Here is a 24923-nt window from a genome sequence, read left to right as displayed (position 1 = left end):
CAATGCCACATGACGCTCTGCAGCAGTTTTATCATCATCATGCACATTCAAAAAATTTATAGTAAATAAGGCAAGTGATACAAGCGCGGAAGCTCGTGCCGCAGCGGGGGCATATAATGGCGGACGAGCACACGGGGAACTCCCATACTGTCCCCGTTCATACTCTGCAGCTGCCTCTTCTAAAGCTGCCTCTTCTTTGGGATTCAATTCTTCCTGAGATAAATGTAAAGCTTTAAACTCATCTAAGAGCGGATACAATCTTGGCGCCGGCCCTTGTTTTTCTGCTTGTTTTTCTTTTCTTCTTCTTGGATTTTTAGGCCTATTTACAGTAGTCCCTACATTTTCGCCTTCTGACGCACTATCTTGACACATACTAAGAGCCTTGCGTCCCCGTTGAATTATATCCTCACATCCTCCCCCCTTGAGACACGAGTGTATCAACCTCCACAACGGGAGGGTGCACCGAGAAAGCTCTCCCAGCTTACTGTGCTCAGTTAGATCTCTTCCGAGTTTTTCCCATGATGGAACAGTCAAGCTGCCAGATACTGCAAACCAGGGTGCAGCGCCATCAATATCTTGTAATAACTTGCTTATGGCTTTCTGTGACAGCTTAAGTCCCCGATCTCTCAATAAGGCTTGAATGGGTTCATGAAACTCAATGGCAGTTTCGGCAGATGAGCTATTCCCCATACCGCCGTTTCCAACTGAAAGCAGCTGGAGAACACTCGAACTGTTTACCGACCAGGGGTGCGCACTCGGCCACGCCGACAACACACAAAGGAAGAACGCGAGGACAACAAAAGGAACAAAAGTGAAAGCGAAAATTTACCTGACTGGACTACTCACCGACGGTTCACTCCGACGGTTCACTCCGTGTGTCGAGTTCTGAATCGGTCCTCCATGCGAGGTGCAACGATTCCCGGGTTTCGGCACCACTTATGGCGAGCTGCGTCTGACCAGCAGAATAACAGTCGCCACACGCTAGATTCTTCTCGTATCACACTTTATTGGAGTACAGCTCGGTTAAGGAAAGATGGAAGGAAGACCCCGCAGCCGTAACGGCAGCTGCCTATATAAGATTCGGGATACTGTGCAAGTCTCTGATTGGTTCATATCGAAGGCATAATTACACGTCGCCTTCGGACTGGTTACTGCTCTAAAACCTTGTTAGCATATCTCAACGCATGCGCACTGGCTACAGGATGGATGACTCAGCTTTTTCTACCCTGCTTTGCGGCAACGCTTTGCCGCGCCCCACAAAATGAGACATTGAAAGACCTTCTCTAAACTCTCCCTACTGATCATCTAAGAGCCACCTCAAATATAATGATAATGTGGGTAAATGCAAAAGAGCATTTTTTCTTACTTTATTTAAAATATATATGACTGTCCAAAGCAAATTATACCATTATATTGTGGAGTTTATAACATAGGCTATATATAAGACAGATGACAACTGTAAGATAACCAACAGGGTAAATACACCTCTATGGTTACAAAGTTTATATTTTCTACTAAGGGGTACAGTGTTAACTGCATATACATTGTGTATGGTTGCATATCTTGATGTGGGTTTGGTTTACACAGGTGTATGCATTTATGAAGACTCATTGATTAGTACACTTATTAGAATTATTCTGTCATAGAATTCAAAATTATGCACATGTGAAATATATTTAGATATCTGCTTCAGAATCTTAGAAATTGTTTACTACCAGTCTGAAAGTCCCTTTGACTTTCAAAAGTTGTTTTGGTTACCTTATGTTTTGTCATTGAAAATTCTGTAGTACGTCGTTCAGTTGTAATATTAGGGCCAGATCTGGAAGTCGGGATTCTACACCTCTAGCAAGGACTTCCCACTCCCCCTGAACTAGCAGCTCCCACCATCACTTAGTGTATCATTCTAAAGCTGATGCTTTTCACTTAGAGGCATTTCCAGGGAACTTGTGACTTACCATATAAATACACTATTCTTTATCATTGCAATGTTAAGTGTTTTAATGATTAAATAACTGTTAAGATATACATCATACATTTGCTCTCCATAAGCAGTAGTTTTCCTCTCATCACCCAATCATGTAACTTATGTGAAGGCAGAGCCCATATCCAGGTATCATTAGTACCTGGCACAATATATACTGAATGAATGAGTAAAGACTGTTTACCATCATTCACAATATTCCTTTCCCAACTGATTCTGAACAGAAATCACCAAGATTAGGAAAGGGCTTCCCTAGTGGTGCGGTGGTTAAGCATCCGCCTGCCAATGCAGGGGACACGGGTTCGAGCCCTGGTCCGGGAAGATCCCACATGCCGCGGAGCAACTAAGCCCGTGCGCCACAACTACTGAGCCTGCGCTCTAGAGCCTGCGAGCCACAACTACTGAGACCACGTGCTGCAACTACTGAAGCCCGCGTGCCTAGAGCCCGTGCTCCGCAACAAGCGAAGCCACCACAGTGAGAAGCCTGTGCACCACAATGAAGAGTAACCCCCGCTCGCCGCAACTGGAGAAAAGCCCACGCGCAGCAATGAAGACCCAACACAGCCGAAAATAAATAAATAAAATAAATAAATTTATAAAAAAAAAATTAGGAGACTAGTAAGGTTTGACTACTTCAGATATAAGTTCTAATGACATTTTGTTCTTATGTGTGGAAACAGATTTTAACGTGTTTTGCTATGGTTTAAAGGACTTGAGAACTAACGCAGAAATTTAAAAAAGGAAGTGATTAATTTCTGTTATAAAAATAAGTGCCTGTGTTGCATAGTAACAAATCAATATTCTTTTCAAAGTTCAAAGGAAAGAGAAGCTGGTATTGGTTTCTACTGTAGTCAGATCCAACTTTTATGAAGACAGTAATAATTTCATATCAGAATCAAATAAATTTCAGAACTCAGTTTGAGAGAAAAAGGAAAGCCTTTAGTTAAAATCTTTACAATAAAATAATTATGATTATAAATCTTTTTAGTTAAATATGTACACATTACATGGTATTTTAAAAAAGAATGGAAATGAATAAAGTTTTTCAGGCAAATCTACTGCACAAATATACCATCTTTTTTAGAGTATAATGTCAGTTTAACATTCTTAAACAGCTGTGTCAGACAATGGCTCTGCTTTGTGCAAAACATGATAGCAAAATTAAGAAAAATTCTGCAAAATTCTTTAGTTCCCCAAGGAAATTACTAAAAATGAAAAGAGTAAAAGAAGAAAAGGTTGTACACTCAAGCTTGATTGTACACAGAGGCTAGAATGACCAGCGCTAATGTAACCCCCATATCTGCTAAATAAGTCCTTGGGTAGTTTTAGTTTGAAGTTAATAGTTGAAGTCCTAGCAATTGTGCTCTTATGCAGCCACATGGCCAATAAGGTAGATGTTGTCATAAAGGTGCCCCACAAAATCTTCACTAATGTTCTGAGCAGCACGGCGGGTATTTCGAATAAATTCTCTTTTTGACATTTTATTCTTCACATGAGGGCTAGTGAGGTCAATGGAAAGTAGAATCAAAGAGTAGCACAGTACATAGACAGCATCTGGAAGGGAAAAGAAACACCTAGAATTACTGGCTGGTTTTTAAAGTGTGGTCTCAAAGGCAAAACTTCCTAATTTCTAAAGCTCAAGATTAGATTATAATTAAACATAAATGCCTGGGCCTTCCCCAGTTTGGTGATGAAAGTCCTGTGTCCTAGGAAGCTCCTCTCCTGGGCAAACAGGGATGTCGATCATCCTAATTGAACACCAATTCAGGGAGCATTTTCTTCAAATAGTTTACGAGTTTATAGTAAAAAGTCACTCTAAATTTAAAAATTTCAGAATTGCCTTAATTTGTCTCTTGCTTTCAAATGTGATATTCCCATTCAACTACCCATTAAATACATTTGTACTGTCAGTATATCTTCCCATTAAAAAAAATGTCGGATATTTATTTTCAAACGCTTTTACAAAAACCTAATTTAATTAGAAAGCATTTTTAATGACAAGAAAATGTAGTAACTTGGTACTAGAAAATAAAACGTAAACATCTCACAAGATTATTAAACTACCCTTGCCATTTAAGATATGTATTTAAAAGGTCTATGGAATTTACATATTAATCTCAAAGTAAATCTTTATGGAAAGAATTGCTAAACTTGAGCCCACGCAACAAAAAATTTTCTTCTTTATATTGTTCAGGGCAATAGTTGATGTTTACTGTTAAAACAGTAACAAACCTCATGATACCTGCTACTACTACTTGCTACTACTATAGTGTTTATTTTTCAGAATATTGCAGGTTTTTTTTTTTTTTTTTTTTTTTTGTGGTACGCGGGCCTCTCACTGTCGCGGCCTCTCCCGTCGCGGAGCACAGGCTCCGGACGCGCAGGCTCAGCGGCCATGGCTCACGGGCCCAGCCGCTCCGCGGCACGTGGGATCTTCCCGGACCGGGGCACGAACCCATGACCCCTGCATCAGCAGGCGGACCCCCAACCACTGCGCCACCAGGGAAGCCCATATTGCAGTCTTAATAAAGATTGTCTTGCACAAGCATGCTCAACAAATTTCATATGATAGGAAAAGGCTTTGTAATCCCTGTAGTAAGATAAGCACAACAAGATTTTTTGATATGACAAGAGAAATAAATCTATATCACATGAAAAAAATACATAGGTGACTCAGGCTGTACCGCGCCCATATATACATACACACAAACAGTGAAAACCAGTTGTATTAAAAACAAATTTTAGGGCTTCCCTGGCGGCGCAGTGGTTGAGAGTCTGCCTGCCGATGCAGGGGACACAGGTTCGTGCCCCGGTCCGGGAGGATCCCACGTGCCGCGGAGCGGCTGGGCCCGTGAGCCATGGCCGCTGGGCCTGCGCGTCCGGAGCCTGCGCTCCGCAACGGGAGAGGCCACGACAGTGAGAGGCCCGTGTAACGCAAAAAAAAAAAAAAAAAAAAAATTTAGTAGAAAAATTCTAGGTGTTACCTATGTAATATGTGTATTATTAAAAGCTTTAAAAATAATTTCTCAAGTTTTTGATTAGACTAGTAAAAATATCCAATGCTTAAACAAGAACTTTAAAGAATTTATATACCTAAGTCCAACTTTCCTCCTAAAACAGTGTATTTACTACATGTAAATAATAGCTATGACAAACTGGTTATTGCTAGAAGCAATAAGACAAGTATTTGTAACTACAGGAAGCATTTTTCCCCATAGTGAGAAAAATGTCCCATCTACTACTATTTTTACCTAGAGAGGGGAAGGGAGAAGGAAGGAATTCACTATATACATTCTTACCAGGACTAAGGCCAAGTTCTCTCATTAAATCAGGGTTACAAGCACAGAATCTATGTGAGAACTTTGTTATAAGTGTTTCAAGATACTCTCCACGCTCTTCAGGGGCATGGATGTGACGAAAAAATTCTCTCAGTGCATTGGGCAAGAACTGATTTCTAAAATTATGCAGTGTTACAAGGTCATCCAAGACATCTCTCCTAGTAGAAAAAGAAAAAGGTACAGCTTTAGTTATCTTTTCTCTACTAAAAAAGTGATGGGAAAAATCACAGATTATTCATTTTTTGCAATGAGAACACTTTATTGTTGATTACCACATCAGCAATCCTATAAAGTATATGTCTTAAAATTTTAACACATCGAAGTATGATTATTTATAAAATTAAGCAATTTAAAAATCATTCATGAATAGAATAACAAAACAAGGTGAAACTAGAAATTCTAAATGTAAAATGAAGGAAAAATGAATTTTTCAGTATTAAAAATGGCAACTTTTTTCAAGTAGTTTCTTGGCTAAATCCAAATGACAAACAGGATTCTTTATCTTTTTAATTATGAAAATAAGGAGAATCTTCACTTTCCATACCAATCCACATCACCAGAGATAACAACTGTTTATGTAGACTTATTTAAAGTGTCTACATATACTCTATACTGTTCTAGAATTTGCTTTTGCTTGTTTCATATAGTATATTGTGAGCAGCTTTCTGTGTCTTTACGCAAAGATCTAACTCTTTCATTTAAATGGCTCCACAGTAGCGTATCTTATGGATGTAAGAATTCTAATGATATACATTTAGGCTGTTTACAATCATATAAATATTTGTGTACGTATGTGCATACATACTTATTTTTTATCAATAGTGTTCTAATAGTCACACTTTGTTATAATATGCTTCAATCCTTACTGAACTCAACCGTGATTATATGATCATCATTATAGAAATCTTAATTTCTACCAGTTGCTTATGGCAGGGATAGGCAAACTACAGCTAGTGGGCCAAATACCACAGCCCGCTGCTTGTTTTTATAAATAAAGTTTTACTAGAACACAGCTATACCCACTTGTCTATGTCTGCTTTCATGACACAATGGCAAAGTTATAAGTAGCTGCAATAGACAGCATATGTCCTTCAAAGCCTAAAATGTTCACAGAAATATCTGGTTCTTTAAAGAAAAACTGCTGATCCCTAGGTACCTAACATTTAAGGACAAAAAGAGTTAATGACACCGTCTTTACATAAGAAATTTCTTTCAATGACCGATATGCTGAACTATAAACCCCTCAAGGACAGGGATTACGTTTTAATCAACTGCATACTGCTACCTCTAGCAAAGTTCCTGGAATATAATAAATACAAACTGCTGTTGACAAATCCTGAGAAATTTTTTTAAAAAGAATTACAGTGAAAAGACAAACACATTTTTGAGCCATTCTTTAGATTTCTGTGAGATCTGTAAGTTTTAAAATGGTAGTTCGGTGATGTCACATCAAAATATTTTCACAGTATTTTTCTGTCTGTTGATACCCAGAATTAAAGAGTACTAATGAATGACTATCAAGTCAAAACAGCACACTAGGCTCTGTCTCTGTAAAGCGCACTGTTAAATCACACTTCTGGAATTTTCAAGCTTTTACATGACACTTTTGGGTAGTATGATGCAAATATACACATATTATAGGATTTGTGTTGATGAGTACAATTTGTCCATTTGATTTTTATATGGACAATTTCAAAATTCACAACTTTTAGTTACCAAACACTTAGATTTTATGTCTAGTTATTAAGAAAAAAGGGCTGCAACTTCCTCGAAAATATTTGGTTTTGGTTTGCTATCACAAAGATGCTGGACTTCGATTTTGTGTCTGTGCTTGGGCTTCTTTTTTTACATTTACAGTAGTAACTTCCTCATCAGCTCGCAGGAGAAATGATTTGCAAGGTATAGGAATCTTTTTCCTGTCTTCACTCAATGTTGCAACTAGATGAATGCTACGTAGTACAGTTTTTAAGGTAAAACTTAACTCATTAAAAGCATTATTTAACTCATGTCTGATGAAAAATTAATTTTTTTTTTTTTTTACCTTTCATCAAGATAGATTCTGAGTTTTTTCCAATTTAGTGTTCTTGTACAGAAGATAAACTTTGCTATTTCCTTTGGTGAATCATCTAGGATGCCCTTGGACATAAAGTAGTTCACTCCCTAAGGCAGAAAGACAAGTCTACATGAATACAATCAGTCTTCCTTTATAAATTTAACAATTAGGCAATAGCAGAACAATAGCTATAGATTCTTTCCAGCATTAATAGACTGTTTATAGCTTTAACATGCAAAATACAAGCTAGAACTTGAACTGAAACTGTTATTCGTGGTTGATAGTTTACATGCAATGAAAAGTAGGAAATTCAAAGTTAAGACTTCTAAAGACATCCTAATTCAATTTTCTGGCTCAGGTCAGTTAAAACTAACTATCCAGAAATACGACCTAAATTGGGGGTGGGGAAGAACAATTACACAGACTTGAAGAATAAGCCTTACAACGAACGCTTCTATTGCCTAATGGGAAACATGATTTCCTAAAGCTCAGACACATATTCTAACACACTTTTCAAGGAAATAGCTTCTTGAGAAAAAAGGATTCTCCAGATCAAAGACTAACAGGTTTTTTCTGGAAAGAATGATCATTAAATTTACTTAAAGTAAAAGGAGCAGAGTTCCAGACTGGTTTATGGGTTGTATATGCTTTGGCTTCAAGCATTGCTATTTGTTCTGTAAGAATTTGGCTCCAATACACACTGGGGTTAAACATAATAAGACAAAACAATTTCAGTGTTTTTCATAGGGTTTATCTTTGAATTTCCTTTTCTCTGCATGCAAAGTTTTCCAGAGAAGCATTACCCATAAGGTTGTACCCTACTTTAGATTTAAACCACCAACAACAAAATAGCAACAAAAAAGTCAAACACTGAAACCAATGTTCTCTCATGTATATGAAGGTCACATTCAAATAAATGCCTTATGTGGATTTGAATGTGCAGTTATTGAAATAAAAGCAGGTGTGTTTATTTCAACTCACAGTTATCCAGATACATGCATTCCCATGAATGCTCATGTCTGGATAATAGCACAATGTGTGCAGTTAGTTGGTAAAGAAAATGACATATTATATACACACAACATACTGTTTTCACACATAAATTCCTTCCGCATTTCTTCCCTTTACAAACACTTACACAGTGATCAGAAATATTGCATACAGCAGGAATTCAAAAAATTGGGAAGAATTTTTATAAAAACTCGCAGGAGAAAAACTCATAAAATTTTTATATTACATTTTTTTAAGCAATTTGGTACCATGAGGTTATGCTTTTGAAAGGTTATAATTATCTCTATAAAATGTAATTCAAAATAAGATTTTTATATACAACTAATTTTATGAGGATAACAGGCTATTAGCAATGTTATCAAATTTTCTTAAGAATTTGAGAAGTATAAAAATAATCCTAAAGCACTGATTTTAAAAAGCATACAAAGAGCAGAATGTGAGAACGTGAAACTTGGCCAACTCAGTGGTAAGCCATATTTCAGACTGCACCCTGGATACAAGGCTAGAGCACGCAACACGATCAAGATGGAAAGCCAAAGAACTTGTTTGGAATGAGGCTCTCAGCAATTGTCTGAGGGGGCAGGAACGAGAGAAACAGGAATGCTTGTTCCATCCTTTCCTCCATTCGTTTGAACAATCGAGAGTTGACTGTATATTTAATCGATCTACTCTGCAAAATTAAGCCAGGTTTTGATTTTCTTTTTCTAAAACTCCTCCATTTAAAAAGCATAACAACATATTAGAAGTATTTCCAGTGCTGAATTTTAATCCAAGTGATTCCAAGACAAAGGAATGTCAATTAAGTAGTGATTAACAGGTTCTTTATTCATGCTTACTTGTAAATCGGTGTTTAAGAGACACAAAACTAATTCTAATTTACTTTTTAAAAATTCACAAGATGTAAAAAAAACGCTAATGTGATCTGTTAAATAGCATGTACTTCTCTAATTATATGATATACGCCACCGTTAATATTGCTTGATGCTCCTTAGTTGTAAATGAACACTGGCATTTGCCTTATGCAAGCGTCATACAATTGTTGGTCATTTCCTCTTTTTACGGAATACATGTTTGAGAATTTAATATGTAACCTCACTTGAGTTCTCCAAAATCAATCAGATGCAGAGGAGTAAGCAGATGGTTTTCAACCCTGTCCTGAAAACCGGCTACCCAGGCTTGAAATCAGCCAACACTGTTGGTTTTGAGGAAAGACAGCATCCGTTTCAAGCCCGGGATTCCTTTGGAAAGGAAGATTACTTTAGCAGGGCTTTCAGAGTAAAGAGTAAGGGATGACAAAACAGAAAGGGACATGGGACCAGATTATAATTGTCTTCAGTAAGCAAGCTGCCAACCATCCGAATTCCTACCTTGTTTTGTAAGCAATAAAATACGAAAGAAACCATAGCATGAGATCTGTTGAATAACTACGTATTTGTTTAATACGTGTATGAGTATTTTTGATTTTTAATAATGTTTTACAAGAATGGTACAGAGGAATCCCTAGATCATATAGCATTAATTATAGTCATTAATCAGGACTAAAACTCTCAGCAGTATATGTGTGTGTTTCTGTGTGTGTACGTGTGTGTGCACGCGTTGTGTGTCTCACAGGCAGAGAGGAAATCATGAACATTAATATTAGCCTATATTAACACAGTTTCCAGAAAAAGGAAGGTTGTAGCTCATTATCATCTACATGATTCACTAAAAAGTGTCCAATTCTGGGTGTCACATTTTATGGGGCATATTGACAAATTAGAACTATCTGAATAAAGGAAACCAGGGCCTGACTGGATTGTTGGAGGGTCTAGACTTCATGTTATGTAAGGAAGAATTGAGGGATACAGGGATGTTAGGTCTAAAGATGAAGCTATTTAGAAAAGAAGAAAAGATTAAGGCATTAGACGTCTGAAAAGATTAAGACTTATGACATCTGTGTCACAAGGAGAAAGGAATAAACACTGTGTGTGGTTTGAGTGAAGACCTTAAGCTGATGGAAGCTATAGAAGTTCTTCCCCAAATAATGCACACTGCCCGGTTTACAGTGATAGACACAAGTATAAGGGTTCTGCTTTAAGAAACTTTTAAAATAGTGTCTTTCAAGAGGTCCCTTTCCACAGTTATGGGAACTCAAGTCCAAGTAGAAAGCTAAGGGATGAGCAAGGTAAGGAAACTGAGGACAGTCTACTCACCTGAAAAATGTATTAGTATACAGGAGGAAAAAATGGCAAAATTGAAGGGCAAAAAGATAAGAAAGAGAAGGTAATTGGAGCTGCAAGTAGAGAAGAGGAGAGCAGGGGAAAGGCACGAAAACACAGGTGGGGTCTAACATGCTTTCTCAGCCTGGAAGACAGGATAGCGGTACTGGTTTGGAGACAGGTGCACGAAGAAAATGTTAAAAGACAAAAGCAGGGTGCATGTTGGTTTTCTTTTTAGGGAGGACGAGCCATCTGGAGAGAGTTGAAAAAGAGAGCTGACTTGGCTCCTTGAGCAAAAAGGTGAAGATTCCTACCAACAGTGGTACAGGGTATAACAGGGAATCCACTAGGAATAAAGAAAAGGAGGGCCAAGCAGCAATGAAAACCCAAGAGAAGTTAAGGTGTATTCATCTCATCTCATGCTAAGGTATTCTTTAATAGAACACACGCCGTCAGTGATTCAAAGACAAAAAAAATCAAGAAATTCTGTAAAGCATTCTCCATGGATTATGTCACTAAAATTTGTTGTGCAAATGACAGCACCAAGACTTAAACACTCCAATTAGAGCGGTCAGCTGCTTAGAGACAATGTTTATTTAGGTGGCAAACACAAATAATTCAAGAAAACATACGCAAATAGCTAAAGCCAATATTAAGAAGGAAGTCAGAGTGAAGAAAAGGATGTGTTGGAGCTTAGTCCCCTACCTAATGTATCTCTCCATTTGCTTACTACGCTAAGAATGGTTCCTTTAACAGCAATTCCTGTTTTAAGACATATCTACTTTCTTTTCTTTTATTATATAAATACCCATGTTTTTCTCTCCTCTTGCAATAAAGCCTATTTTTTGGAATCAAATCATTATTATCCACAGTGTGCTTCAAAAGTAAAATCCACCATATATATGTTCAGAACCCAAAAATATGTATTTGGGGACAAAGTGAATTCTAGTAAACTAGGCATGTAAAGTACTGACTTCTGCTGTGAAGCTAAAACTGCTCTTAATAAAAAAGTCTTAATTTTTTTTTAAAGTGCTGACTACTGCTACTGAAAGTACTGGCAACTGGCCCAGACACACTGTGTAACAGTTGGTATCAATAAAAGAAATCACTAATAAAACAGAACTGACATGCTAGGGAGTACCCTTAATTTGTTTCCCTAAAGAACAACTTAGGAAAGAAATTTAGTTACAAAAATGTTTTGCTTTAGCTAGTTTTGTTCAAATTCGTCGTCATAAAAAACGTAAAAATCAAGTACCATGGCTACTGCTGTTCAGGTAATAAATCTGTCCTTTGAACATTATACAATAGAAAGCGAACTGGACACGGCATTTAATTTTCTTTTTAAAAGGACATTTGAAAACTTTTAGAATAACTATCCTTAAATTTTAACAATAAATATTTATAAAACAAAATACTTCAATCTAGATTTCTAATCTATTAATATTCAAGTATACATTTTAACCACAGTGAAATGAACAATTGAAATGTCACATTTTCGTACTAGAAATTTTTACAGTTAAAAATAAGATACAATATATATTGTGGAAGCTTTTATTTTAAAATCTTAATTATTTCTAAAAAGTTAGCACATCAGAGTGCAGCCCTCTACAGGTCAGAGTACTCCCATTGTCTTGTTTGAAAACAGCAGCAGCAGTGGTTAAGATGACATCTCTGATTCTATTCCTCATTTTTATAGTGCTAAGGAAAATGTAAAATCTATTAATTTTTATCCAGTCCAGCAGCTCTCACTCTTCCTATTTAATTAGAGAACACGTGCTCTACAGTTAAAGGAAAAAACACATAGACCTTGAATAGGTGAAATTCTTCTAGGGATACGTATTCTGCAAATTAAAAAAAAAATCAACACCTTGCTTTTTAGCTGAAGTGAAATAAATGCAGAAGATTACTTAATGAGCAAGTTGAACGCTAGGTATCCATGTTTTTACGCTGTCATTTCATTTCATTCTGCCCACTAAGTTTTACCATGCAACTCTCCTATGTATATAACACTGACCTTCAGGACACAGCTTCAGAAATGTCACACAATACTTTTATTCATGGTAATTTTATTCATGGGAATTTACTCTAATTATTCCTAATCTAGTCACTAGATTGCAAAAAACGAAAGCAAAAACTATGCCCAAGTTTTTAAAGCTGTCTACGTAGAAAGATTATTTTATAAGAGTAATAAGTAATGCTTTCCTCTGACTGAGGTACCCACAACTAGGCTATTCACTGGAAGGTTCTATGTGACTTATAACTAAGACGAAAAGGGGGGTAATAAACGTTGGGAAAGATACATAAAGCTAATGTTGATGTCAGCTTCAAACCTGAGCTGCAGAGTTCAGTCTTGTCAGTTCCCTGGGAAGAACGGAGCGCACACGCTGTCCACACTTACATGGAGAAGTGACAGTTGTGGGGAGAAGAGAGAGGGCCCATGTAGCCGGTTCCCTCTGATTCAGTTACTGAAATTGGTCAGAACACCACATTCTGTCTTGAGGATAATGAAAAGTCATGAGTATGGACTGAAGTCAGCTTATTCATGGACCTCTTTGAATTGGCAAGGCTTTCAGCTTCCAAGAACAATTTATGGAAGGCTGTTCGTACGTGGAACTGCACGACGCTGAGTGATTGCTAAGAACAGTCACACATACACCCTAAATTATTTGTAGCTAGAAGATGTCAACAGGAAACTCACAAAAAAGGAGGGATAGTTCAAAAAAAATCAGAAGAAAAATGGAAAATCATCTCTAATGGAGTCCAGGAAAAATGGAGGAGAGGCGTGGGACAGATCTTTCTGCTTCTTTTTCACAGGAGAGACAGCAACGACATCAGACAAGATAACATGAACTTCATCATCTAAGGTTTCAAATAACAATAAAAAGTCCATATTAATTGGTTCTTATAGCCTCAAACAGAAAACGAGCCATGTCTGTGAGTTCTAAGAGTCTCCAAGGAGTCACAGCCATAACTGGGCTAGATCACTGCATGAGGATGATGTTACTTGTGATAAATTACTACTAATAATTAAATATAGCAATCATTATTGCAATTAGTATTAACAATTGCTGGTAGGTGATGTAAGCTTCTAGAAAAAGCCCCATCTCTAATCTGTCTGTAAATTAGAAAAACACAGCATCCTAATCAAAATATGGAGATAAAACTCTATCAGGTTAAGGTATGACAAATAACACTTCAAACTAATGATAAAGTGACACATTTGAGCACAAATGTTAGTTTAGAATTCCCACTTTATAAAAATCACACACAAATATTACATTGTAATATGTGCATTTATAGATATACACGTACACACCTACATATGTGGCTATTTAAATGACTGACTCTACTTTGATAAATAAATAAAAATTACAATTTTATCATACTACCTAAATTCTAGAATGTACATTTATAAGTATGTTTTAACAGCTCTGAATCAATTTTTAAACAAACAAAATTCTTTTTAAGTGTTCTCCTAACTGAGAACATATACTTTCAAAAGGAGGTTAAAATTAAATTTTTTTTTAAAAGCCCAAATCTTAATATTAGACAAGCAGAGAAGTTGGGATTTAAATGGTAGTTTCACTGCCAACACATGTGCATACTTCTTCATGTAATTAAAGTACCTGTTCATCCTACCACCATTTCAGCCAAGACACATTTTAACTTGAACATAATTTTGGACCTCGATTTATTGCTTAAAATGTCTTCAAAAAGATTAAACCAAACAGTACCACTGAACCAAAAGGTTATTGTATATGCAACGATTGCTCATCACATGTCAGAAAACGAAATTAAAGGCAAAGTGTATCACCATCTAAAGCTAGAAGATGTTGCTGTGACTGCTACATACTTCCTGAAGGACCATTACTCAGGTGTCAAATATTTATTTACTACAATCCAAAAGTTCCAGGAGAGAAAGAAGCTCCAAGCCTAGAGCAGTGCCTTCTCCTGTGTGTGGTGTGTGGTGTGTGTAGCTCTACCTCTAGTATAAATGTAAGACTACATTTTAGTGAGCACTTAGAAGCACTAAGCATTTAACACATATAATTTCACTAAATTTTCACAACACTACCATGATATAGGTACTATTATTGTCCCCATTTTTTAAAAAATTTTGGTCACACCATGCAGCTTGTGGTATCTTAGTTCCCGACCAGGGATTGAACCTGGGCTCTTGGCAGTGAGAGCTCAGAGTTCTAACCACTGGACTGCCGGAGAATTCCCCTATTGTCCCCGTTTTAGAGATGGGGAAACTGAAGCACGGAGAGTGTAAATAATTTGCCCAAGGTCAAAGTCATATAACTAGCAAGTGGAGAGATACTTAATAAGTATCTGTTGAATGAATATTTGAATCTCTCTGTATAACGCTTCCAGATGACTTTCAAGAGAAGCTATAAATTTACAAGGATTATATAATTCAAATAGGGGAAAAAAAGAGAAAATAATAACATAACAACAACAAAAAAAACATAAAAACCTATGAGTTGGACGAGTACACTGTAAATGCCTCAAATTATAAACCCCAAAGGTCGAAGTAAACATTCCCAAAATAAAAAGCAACACGTCATTCTAGTGATGTATTTAACTGCTAATAAGTGATTCAGAAAGATGTTAAGATTTTGATTATAAAGAAGGCATCTCTAAAAACTTTGATATGAAAGAAAAAAAGGTGACATAATCTTATGGATAAATGTACACTATGATTAGTTGGTCAAAAACTTGCATTTAATGCAGTGTTTCCTTGGAACTTCCATATTTCAAAGCTGGAATTGAATTGATGGATGCTGTACAAGTGATGACATCCAATAACTGAGGAAACACTGTCTTTTCAATTACTGAAAAAGCACTCATTGTGACACTGGCAGCAGCAATTTCAAATTCAGGAAAGCGATGTAGGAGAGGCATTATAGCTGAGAACTTAAATCTAGAAAGTGACGTCAAGTTTCACTGACAATGTGGTCACATCAGATAAAGAAGAACATGGTAGAGGTGTCAAGGTGGTCAGAGAGGGTGAAGTAAGGAAACAAAAGGCAAACAGATTTTTCTTTGAAATGTACTTAAAATATTAATACAATACTGCAAAGTCTCTGGTACACTTATCTAAATTTGTAACAAAATTCATACAAAGAAAAAATCTTGCTCATTTTAGCATTTCACATTTTATTATTTTTTGTTTGTTTGTTTTTTCTTTTTTTGCGGTACGCGGGCCTCTCACTGTTGTGGCCTCTCCCGTCGCGGAGCACAGGCTCCGGACGCGCAGGCTCAGCGGCCACGGCTCACGGGCTCAGCCGCTCCGCGGCACGTGGGATCTTCCCGGACTGGGGCACAAACCCGCGTCCCCTGCATCGGCAGGCGGACTCTCAACCACTGCGCCACCAGGGAAGCCCAGCATTTCACATTTTAAAATTTGTAGTATGAGTGTTGTGGTGCTAAGATATTACAATTAAAATATTCTAATTTTATTCTTTCCGCTAGACCAAAGTCCTAGATCAGCAAATTGTGCACTAATTTCAGTATGCTTTTACCCCAGACAATTTACACTTACATGAGGTAGCAAATTTGTATTTCCTATAACATACTTAGGAAAACAAAACCAAAACCCATCAGGTGGTTTGAAACTATGGAATACTCCAGGCCTGAATCTTTTTCAATTAGATACAGACTAGCAAGTAGCCCGGGAAATTGATTCTCTTTGACACTTCTGAAAGGTTTATACTGAGTCTACCAATGTCTTTCTATGGACTGATTCTAAAACACATGCTGGAACGCCTCTTGCAGACAAGGAAGGGTAAGGGAGGGTGACCACAGATATAGTATGGTCAGGGCAGAGTGTAAAATAAAGTTGACCTCATAGACACAGGATAAAGTTTCCTTCTTAATCATAAAACCAACACATGACAGATCAGATTGAAAGGGACAGAAACATACATCCATATATACCCACACATACAACACGCTGCACTGAAGAGAGCTAAGGGCCTCTAGTTCAGTATGACTTGACCAGCTATACCTGGCTGAAGGTTATTAACTTATCGAGAGGATAATATTCAGTGTCTGAGGGGCATAATTTTGCCCTTTGACGCTAAGGATGATCAAGGGAGAGAGACTTCGCCGATGAACGTGAGTGTTTTAGGTCTTTGGGGTAAATAATCTTTACAGAGGAGAAGCTATATTTGGTGAGGGACTCCTCTCATTGTCAACTAGCTCTTTTTACTCTAAACTCTCATCAGCAAACGAGAGATAAAATTAACTTGCTAACGAGAATTAGCAGTGCTTATTTTTATGAACCAATTTTTGTTCAGGATCTCACATCAAACTCCTATGAGTCTGGGTAACAGCAGTGATGATGGCGGTGCAGCGTTAGGATGCTTTGATTACATACACAGGAACCTCAATTCAACAGAAGTACAGGGATTCACTACCTTGTATAAGGAATCCCAAACTACTAAGGCTCCAGGTTTTTCGGCTCACACACGGCATCACGGGACCCGATTCTTTCCTTCCAACGTGCTGTTCTTGGTGTGCTGTTAACCTGCATGGCTTCAAGGTGGCCGCGGGTGTTCCTGTCACTGCACCCTTATATACCGATGTCCAGAACTGTGCGTGTGCATATACAGTGCTCTTTTGTCACAGGGCCTGTGTCATAGGTCAGAACTGGATTACATGGATGTCATGGAAGCCAAGGGAATGGAAGTCACATGATTAGCTTGGGATAATCTATATTTAGCTCTTGAGCAATGAAGCCAGCCTCTCAGCTGGTCGAGGTTCTTTATCTAGTGAGGGGTGTAAGTGATAGGATTTAAACCCTGCCCCTACAGGACTACTGTGATTTTTCAACAATAACTTTCACAGTTGAATATAATGGAATTAGAAGAACTCTAGACATCTCCTGAGTTCCACCCTATATCCTTTTGTTTTTCCACACTGTGTAGCAGTTAACTATTTCCTTCTGGTAATCAGCCTCAGTCACTCCAACCGCAACATCATTATCTACCCTCACACCTTTTCAATTTTTTCCTTTGGGTCTGTTTGCTCAGTGGCAGGAGGACTAAAATGGCAAGAAGGTAGCCTCTGCAAGCAGTTTGAATTGTCGTGCCTCTGGTGTCAATATTCCTGCCTTGAGTATTAAGGTCTCTGAACCAGCAGAGCCGCAGAAATAAGGGAAGTGAAATCACCGATCTTTCAAGTGGCTCTCTCACTAGTGAACATAGTGTTGCAGAAGCTTGGATGCGTTCTCAAAGGCCGTTTCACTCCTTCGCTGCTTCTAGCATCTCAGCCACAGTTGCTAAATCATGTTAAGTCTAAGCCAATCACATAACCCCTTCCATTCTGTTCTCTACTGGTCTATGGGTGTTCATGTGATTTAGTTCTCGTGAACTGAAGGCTCCCGAAGAGAATTTTTTCTCTCTAATAAGCATGAGGAGTTTGAGGAGGGAGTTTGCCCCCTTTCTTTGTGCTGAGGGTACTTTCATATGAGAATGTGGTATCTTGAGTAGCGGCAGCTACTCTGTTATCAAGAGAGGGCAAAAGTCAACACACTGAGGTCCCATGATGAGATCACTGTACCACTGAAATAACTCTGGGATACCCATTCTGGGTGTCTGCTGAAGTAAATAAATTTATATGGTTTAAGCCATTATTAGGTTCTTTGTTCTTTCAAGCCAAAAACACCCTAGATGAAACATACAGGGAAGGTGGGTACTATAGGTAGCAGATCATACTGAGTGGAGCAGCCTAGTGCAGGGCACTGAGGACCCAATTATTCCTATATATATTTTATTTTATTTTATTATTTATTTTTTTAAACATCTTTATTGGAGTATAATTGCTTTACAATGGTGTGTTAGTTTCTGCTGTATAACGAAGTGAACCAGCTATACATATACATACATCCCCATATCTCCTCCCTCTTGCATCTCCCTCCCTCCCCCCCTCCCTATCCCACCCCTCTAGGTGGATACAAAGCACCGAGCCGATCTCCCTGTGCTATGCGGCTGCTTCCCACTAGCTATCTATTTTACATTTGGTAGTGTATATAATAAGTCCATGCTACTCTCTCACTTTGTCCCAGCTTACCCTTCCCCCTCCTCGTGTCCTCAAGTCCATTCTCTATGTCTGTGTCTTTATTCTTGTCCTGTCTCTAAGTTCTTCAGAACCATTTTTTTTTTTAGATTCCATATATATGTGTTAGCATACAGTATTTGTTTTTCTCTTTGTGACTTACTTCACTCTGTATGACAGTCTCTAGGTCCATCCACCTCGCTACAAATAACTCAATTGCGTTTCTTTTTATGGCTGAGTAATATTCCATTGTATATATGTGCCACATCTTCTTTATCCATTCATTTGTCTTTGGACACTTAGGTTGGTTCCATGTCCTGGCTATTGTAAATAGAGCTGCAATGAACACTGTGGTATATGACTCTTTTTGAATTATGGTTTTCTCAGGGTCTATGCCCAGTAGTGGGATTGCTGGGTCATACGGTAGTTCTGTTTGTAGTTTTTTAAGGAACCATCTGTTCTCCATAGTGGCTGTATCAATTTACATTCCCACCAACAGTCCCAAGAGAGTTCCCTTTTCTCCACACCCTCTCCAGCATTTATTGTTTGTAGACTTTTTGATGATGGCCATTCTGACTGGTGTGAGGTGATACCTCATTGTAGTTTTGATTTGCATTTCTCTAATGATTAGTGATGTTGAGCATCCTTTCATGTGTTTGTTGGCAATCTGTTTACCTTCTTTGGAGAAATGTCTATTTAGGTCTTCTACCCATTTTTGGATTGGGTTGTTTGTTTTTTTGATATTGAGCTGCATGAGCTGCTTGTATATTTGGGAGATTAATCCTTTGTCAGTTGCTTCATTTGCAAATATTTTCTCCCATTCTGCGTGTCGTCTTTTCATCTTGTTTATGGTTTCCTTTGCTGTGTAAAAGCTTTTAAGTTTCATTAGGTCCCATTTGTTTATTTTTGTTTTTATTTCCACTTCTCTAGGAAGTGGGTCAAAAAGGGTCTTGCTGTGATTTATGTCATAGAGTGTTCTGCCTATGTTTTCCTCTAAGAGTTTTACAATGCCTGGCCTTACATTTAGGTCCTAGATATATTTTAGTTTATAATATTAGCTAAGAACTTAGGCATTCTCTCTTTCTTCATGCTATGAGGCACTGTTCAAAGTATATCCATTTTATTGTCAACCTGGCTCAGGTTCTACTATCTACAGCTTAAGTTTATTACTGAGAGACTGATCTAATTTCGGTGGAAAGATAAAGTCAAATTTCTAGACCTGTAGAACTAAGGATAAAACCTGAAAAGGCAGTACATTTGCCAAACTAAAAAGCATCTAGCAGCCTGTCAACCTTCCCTGGGAATACTCCTGTGTTTTAGGAGACATAATAGAGTTTGTGTAGAGAACGAGATACCAAGAATATAATGATGAATGATCTGTTCCAAGTTACTAGACACGGATACTTAATCAATGTCTGCATGTAGTTACTTGAATACATATTGTTATCAGGTTTGTTGTCCTACTACTTTCCAAACTAACATTTTCCTTAACATGTTAGACTACAATCAAAATACAGAACATGAATAAAGCTCTTGGTTGTCAAGACTCAACTCTGTTTTATTTTATCTTTTTGTAATTAATACTCTCAGACCAAAGGAAAGAGAACAAATAATTATAGATCCATAGACTTTCAACAAAAAGAAGATTACAGGTAAAATAAACATCAGGTAGCTGTCAGTGAACAACAGGATATTTCAATCATTCAAGCCAGGTGTCTATTCATTTAAGAACACATATTCATTTACACATAGAAAGACTGCAGATAATCTACACTAGCATATCTCAGAATGTGTTCCCTGGAATGTTACTTTATACTCCCCCCACCCAGCCCACCTGCCAAAGAGACACTATGTCAAATAAACCTGCATAATATGGCATACAATACCCTCCTCTTAGATAGTCACAATGTGCATCAGTATATTAGAGGCTTTGACAAGTTATTCTGTAAATGAGCCAACTAATCACAACCTATCATGGTCAAATTTATTAGACTTGGGAAATCCTTTGACTATGTCCATTATCCTGTGGAATAATTATTACAAAGAATACATTTGGGAAACGTGTAAATTCTGATGATATCAGGGTTTTGTATCTCCAGGAATGAAGGTTATTTTTCTTCATTGTTTCTATGCTATGAAGTAATGGCAATGAACATTTTGCTGCTGTACACTGGAGCAAAAAGTAAGATTTAATATATGAGATATTGTAAAATCTGAGTATAAACACCTGAGTTCTTTTCTATATTGGAGAACTCCTCCAAATTTCCTGTTTATATTTTAGCTGGTCCAACAACAAAAGAAGATGATATCTCAAAAATAGTTTGTGCATACATTTCCATCTAAAACATATGCTTAGGTCAAATTTAAAATGTTTCTTCTAATAGATTCTATTCCAGATCAATCTAATAGAATGCATACAATTGTATGCATGTGGGTCTTTCTATATGAACACAGGAAAAATGTGCTTACATAGTTTTAAAAAAGACTTCTTTTACCTGACCCCATTGAGGATATAATTTTAAAAATTTATAAACATATTTATAGAAATATGAATAAAAATAAACCTATAATATAAAGTTAAACCACATTCACTACCAATTTCAGAAACTCTAGTTTTAAAAATAACTATATCAAGAAAAAGTTTAATACTAAATGGAGCACAGGGAATATAGCTTACTGGTTGATAAGTAAAATTACTTTATTATAATACTGCTGTGGAATAAAATCACACACGTTAGCTTGTACATGCAGGGGAAATACAGCCTAATGTAAACAGATGGTTTTTAGCACATTCCTTTACTAGAATGTGGTCACCTGCCACAAAGTACACAAGCTCATGCATAAGATCAAGACTTTACATACAGCTGAGATCACAATGTCATGCATATAACAGCAGCGTGCTAGACAATCGTACCAAAAACTGTGCGGAAGTTCTCCCCCACCCCATAAGCCACTGCCAGCAGCTGCTGTGGAGTTTGGTTACCCATATCCGTGACATGAACGATGTCCTTTGGAGAATCTCGTTCCCTGTGGCTGTAAGTATTCTTATTTTTATAATATTTTAATGATGCTTGCTATCAAAATGTTAAGTACAGAACTAGAAATTATGGAAAAGTAGACTTGTTACAATACTGAACAATTATATACATCTTACCTCAGGTACTTACAATAAACACCACTTACATTTAAACATATCATCAAAAATAATTTGCTTCTCAGGCTTAAATGAACCCAAATAACACATCTGATGACAGTGCTCCAGTAAGGGGGGGAAAAAATCAACCTCCATAAAGTACTTCCTGACTGCTAGCACTAAACAATCACGGCAAGAGTCACTCTGAGACCTGGCTAAAGTATGACTCGTTGCAGCTAAGTTCTATATAAAAACACCTATTAGGATAATCTTTCGATTATATTTTGGTTGGATAAACAACCAAATTGATATTGATTATTTATCAGTCAATGAAAGCAAGTGTGGAATAGTTATCAAAATACTTTTCATTTCCCTGCACCTACAAGTGTACTTCAATGTCCTTTCACGCCTATTTATGTCCTAAGTATATTCTGGTAAAGAGAGAATTCTATTTTGTTATTAGGCGACAGCTGCTTGATGAGTTACTGATGTTCATAAAAGCAAAGAAGCAGAATTCTGGAACCAAAAGTCACTTCGAATGGTTCAGTTCCATGCCGCCTGGCAGCAGTGTGTGCCCCTTTCAAAACAGTAAATTCAATACTTCTGGAATGCTCCAGGATATCCTTGAATCAGGCCAGGGTGTAAAGAAAAAAATACAGCCAACTCTCAAATACAATGGTAGGTAGGATGGATAAGTAAAAATCTGAAGATCTAAAAAATCTTATTTCAATTAGTAAATTGAATCTCCTCTTTAAGTAAATATTTGACTTAAATTTTTAAATGTTTTTTTGTCAGATAAAAAGAGGACTTTAGTTTTGCCTCTTTTCTCTGCCCCCCACCGCCCAAACACTCTAGAGGAGGTGTAACAAGAACTCTATAGTCTGACATATGTAGCTGCAAAGATGGAAACATATTTTGACATCTAGCTTTTCCAATTTAGATATTTAAAACTACCCATATCATATTCTAGGATATAAGGGCCTAGCTACAGTTTCATCTTTACATAATAAGGATGCTTTATAACTTGTTTAAAAATTGGTACTCCTTTAGCGAGGAGTGACTACTTACCATAATCCAACTTGTCTGACTCTGAAAATCTATAACTCAGTACTTACCAAGTCACACCTTCCTTAGAATGTAACATTTGCAAGTAATATGAATTGAAGATGACAGTTTTACTCAACATTGGTGTTAATTCATGACTGGAGCCAGTAGGCCTTGATAAACTGGGCATAAGACAGGGCCTGTAATAGCTGCCTTTCCTGATTCCTGCGTATCTGGAGTAAAATACTGTACTACTCTGCCCCAGTTCTTCTCCAGTAAACATCATTCAATTAACTCAAGATACTGATGCAAAATATTTCTGCTTATAACACTAGTCATATAACTGTTGTAATTAGCAGCATCCATATTATATTGGTTTCCAATGTGTAATTTGAACTTTAACTTCTTATAAATCATTCTACTTTCATTAAAAGTATCAGTCTTCTAGTCACTGAAAGTAAAAACTGGTGAAAGAGAACAAATATAACATATTTGTTGCTTATAACATATTTGCTTTATAACACATACTTTGTTGTATCTGGGCTAAGACTTAACTGATGATGTATATGTATTAGTAAACCTTTGTAGCAGTGTTATATTTTTATTCATGTACAAGAAAAATTTAACAGAGAAATCATATATAATAAGCAAAAGTCAATTTAATTTCAAAATGTCATTTGTATTATTATGTGCATATTTATAAGATCAGTAGTTCTTTAATATTCATTAAAGAATATTAATATTAAGGTAACTAGGGAGTCCTTAATACCTCTACAACAAATGAAGAAAGTTGATTTTTGAAAATTAATTAAATTAAAATAACTGCCAGATAAATTTTTCCATAGAAAATGATCCACCCATAAGTATTAGTTCTGAGTGTTACATAATTTCTATTAGATTTCTAAGAGTAAGCCTAGTAGATACTTAAACATTTCTGAAACTCTGAATCTTTCCAAAATATATTAAAATAAGAACAGGGGTAAGGGGGAATCAGAGAAAGAATTGTCTTTACATTTTGATCACTGATATGTTATGTTAAGAAATAATTAAATAATTAATTAATTTCAAACAGTTCTTTTTGCTTCTCCCACTCTCCCTGCTCTCTATTGCTGTTTGCTTATTGTCTTAAAATAGAAGAATTAAAGAAGTAATGCAAAATTATTCAGTTTTATAACAGAATCTATAAGTTGTTTCTAGGCCATCATGTATTAGATTGTTAAAGGCATTATTTAAAGACCTTTTGATGTGTCACAAACTAGAAAAATATCCTTTGTGATTATCTCTAATAAAAATAGCACTGTTACTAAATGGAAATGATGAAACAAAGAAAATGCTGCAGATAAAAGTCTGATGAACATATTTTGTGCTCTCAACTTATAATGTAGTAGTATCTCAACCAAGTCCAGTGGCGGGCTGCATCTATGTCATGGAAGCTGCCATACAAAGTGAGCAGGTAGCAAGATTAGAACATGACGTGGTAAGGTAAAAAGAAATGACTAAGTCACATAACAATAACTTCAAACCCGGGCTTTGCAGTGATTGAAAAGTCATGTTCAGTGACTTGTAATTTACTTGCAAGTTTATTATGTTGGAAAGCTGCAGCAAGATAACAATAAAGTTCAACTGTTACAAATATTCAAATTCTTCACTTACCTCATCTGGGTTGGCATTAAAGGTGAGGCTGCCTTCATCCAGCTGCATGTACAATTTTCTAAAAGAAAATCCTAGAGGTGGGTTCTTATTGTATATGGAACAGTGACCCCAAGTGGATTTACACAACCTGTAAGTAAGATAAAATCAGACGCGAAAACATGACTATATTGAATTTTTCTAAGTTAAACATGTATGTATATGATAAAATAGTGATATGAAATAACATAAAATTGGATTTTACAGCTCTAAAGGATAAAATGTTTCCTTTTATACTTGTTTTATTTGTTTACCAGAGTAAGATAGACAAATGCCTTCAATTTAGCAATTTTGACAGCACTTAATAAATGTGAGTTACAAAGACTAGTAATATTTGTGAGTCCTACTGAAGTTAAACATAAATAATGATGATGACAGCCTGCATTTACCAAGCGCTTACTAGATGCTAGGC

At 36.7% G+C, this 24923-nt stretch overlaps 1 protein-coding gene across 1 annotated transcript in view; it reads right to left on the bottom strand.

Moving 5' to 3' along the window:
• Window positions 1-1744: 1744 nt before the first annotated feature.
• FBXO8 (F-box protein 8) overlaps window positions 1745-24923 on the bottom strand; it is a 42038-nt gene continuing 18859 nt past the window's right edge. The window contains exons 3-6 of the mRNA XM_059071494.2: window positions 24476-24602; window positions 7361-7479; window positions 5281-5477; window positions 1745-3535 (exon numbers count right to left, since the gene is read on the bottom strand). Coding sequence (XP_058927477.1) covers window positions 3348-3535; window positions 5281-5477; window positions 7361-7479; window positions 24476-24602 — 631 coding nt within the window. The 3' untranslated portion in view covers window positions 1745-3347. The remainder of the gene's footprint in view (window positions 3536-5280; window positions 5478-7360; window positions 7480-24475; window positions 24603-24923) is intronic.

This window comes from Kogia breviceps, chromosome 8 (assembly GCF_026419965.1).
Source record: "Kogia breviceps isolate mKogBre1 chromosome 8, mKogBre1 haplotype 1, whole genome shotgun sequence".
Taxonomy (NCBI): domain Eukaryota; kingdom Metazoa; phylum Chordata; class Mammalia; order Artiodactyla; family Physeteridae; genus Kogia; species Kogia breviceps.
This window is presented reverse-complemented; position numbering and strand designations above follow the sequence as displayed.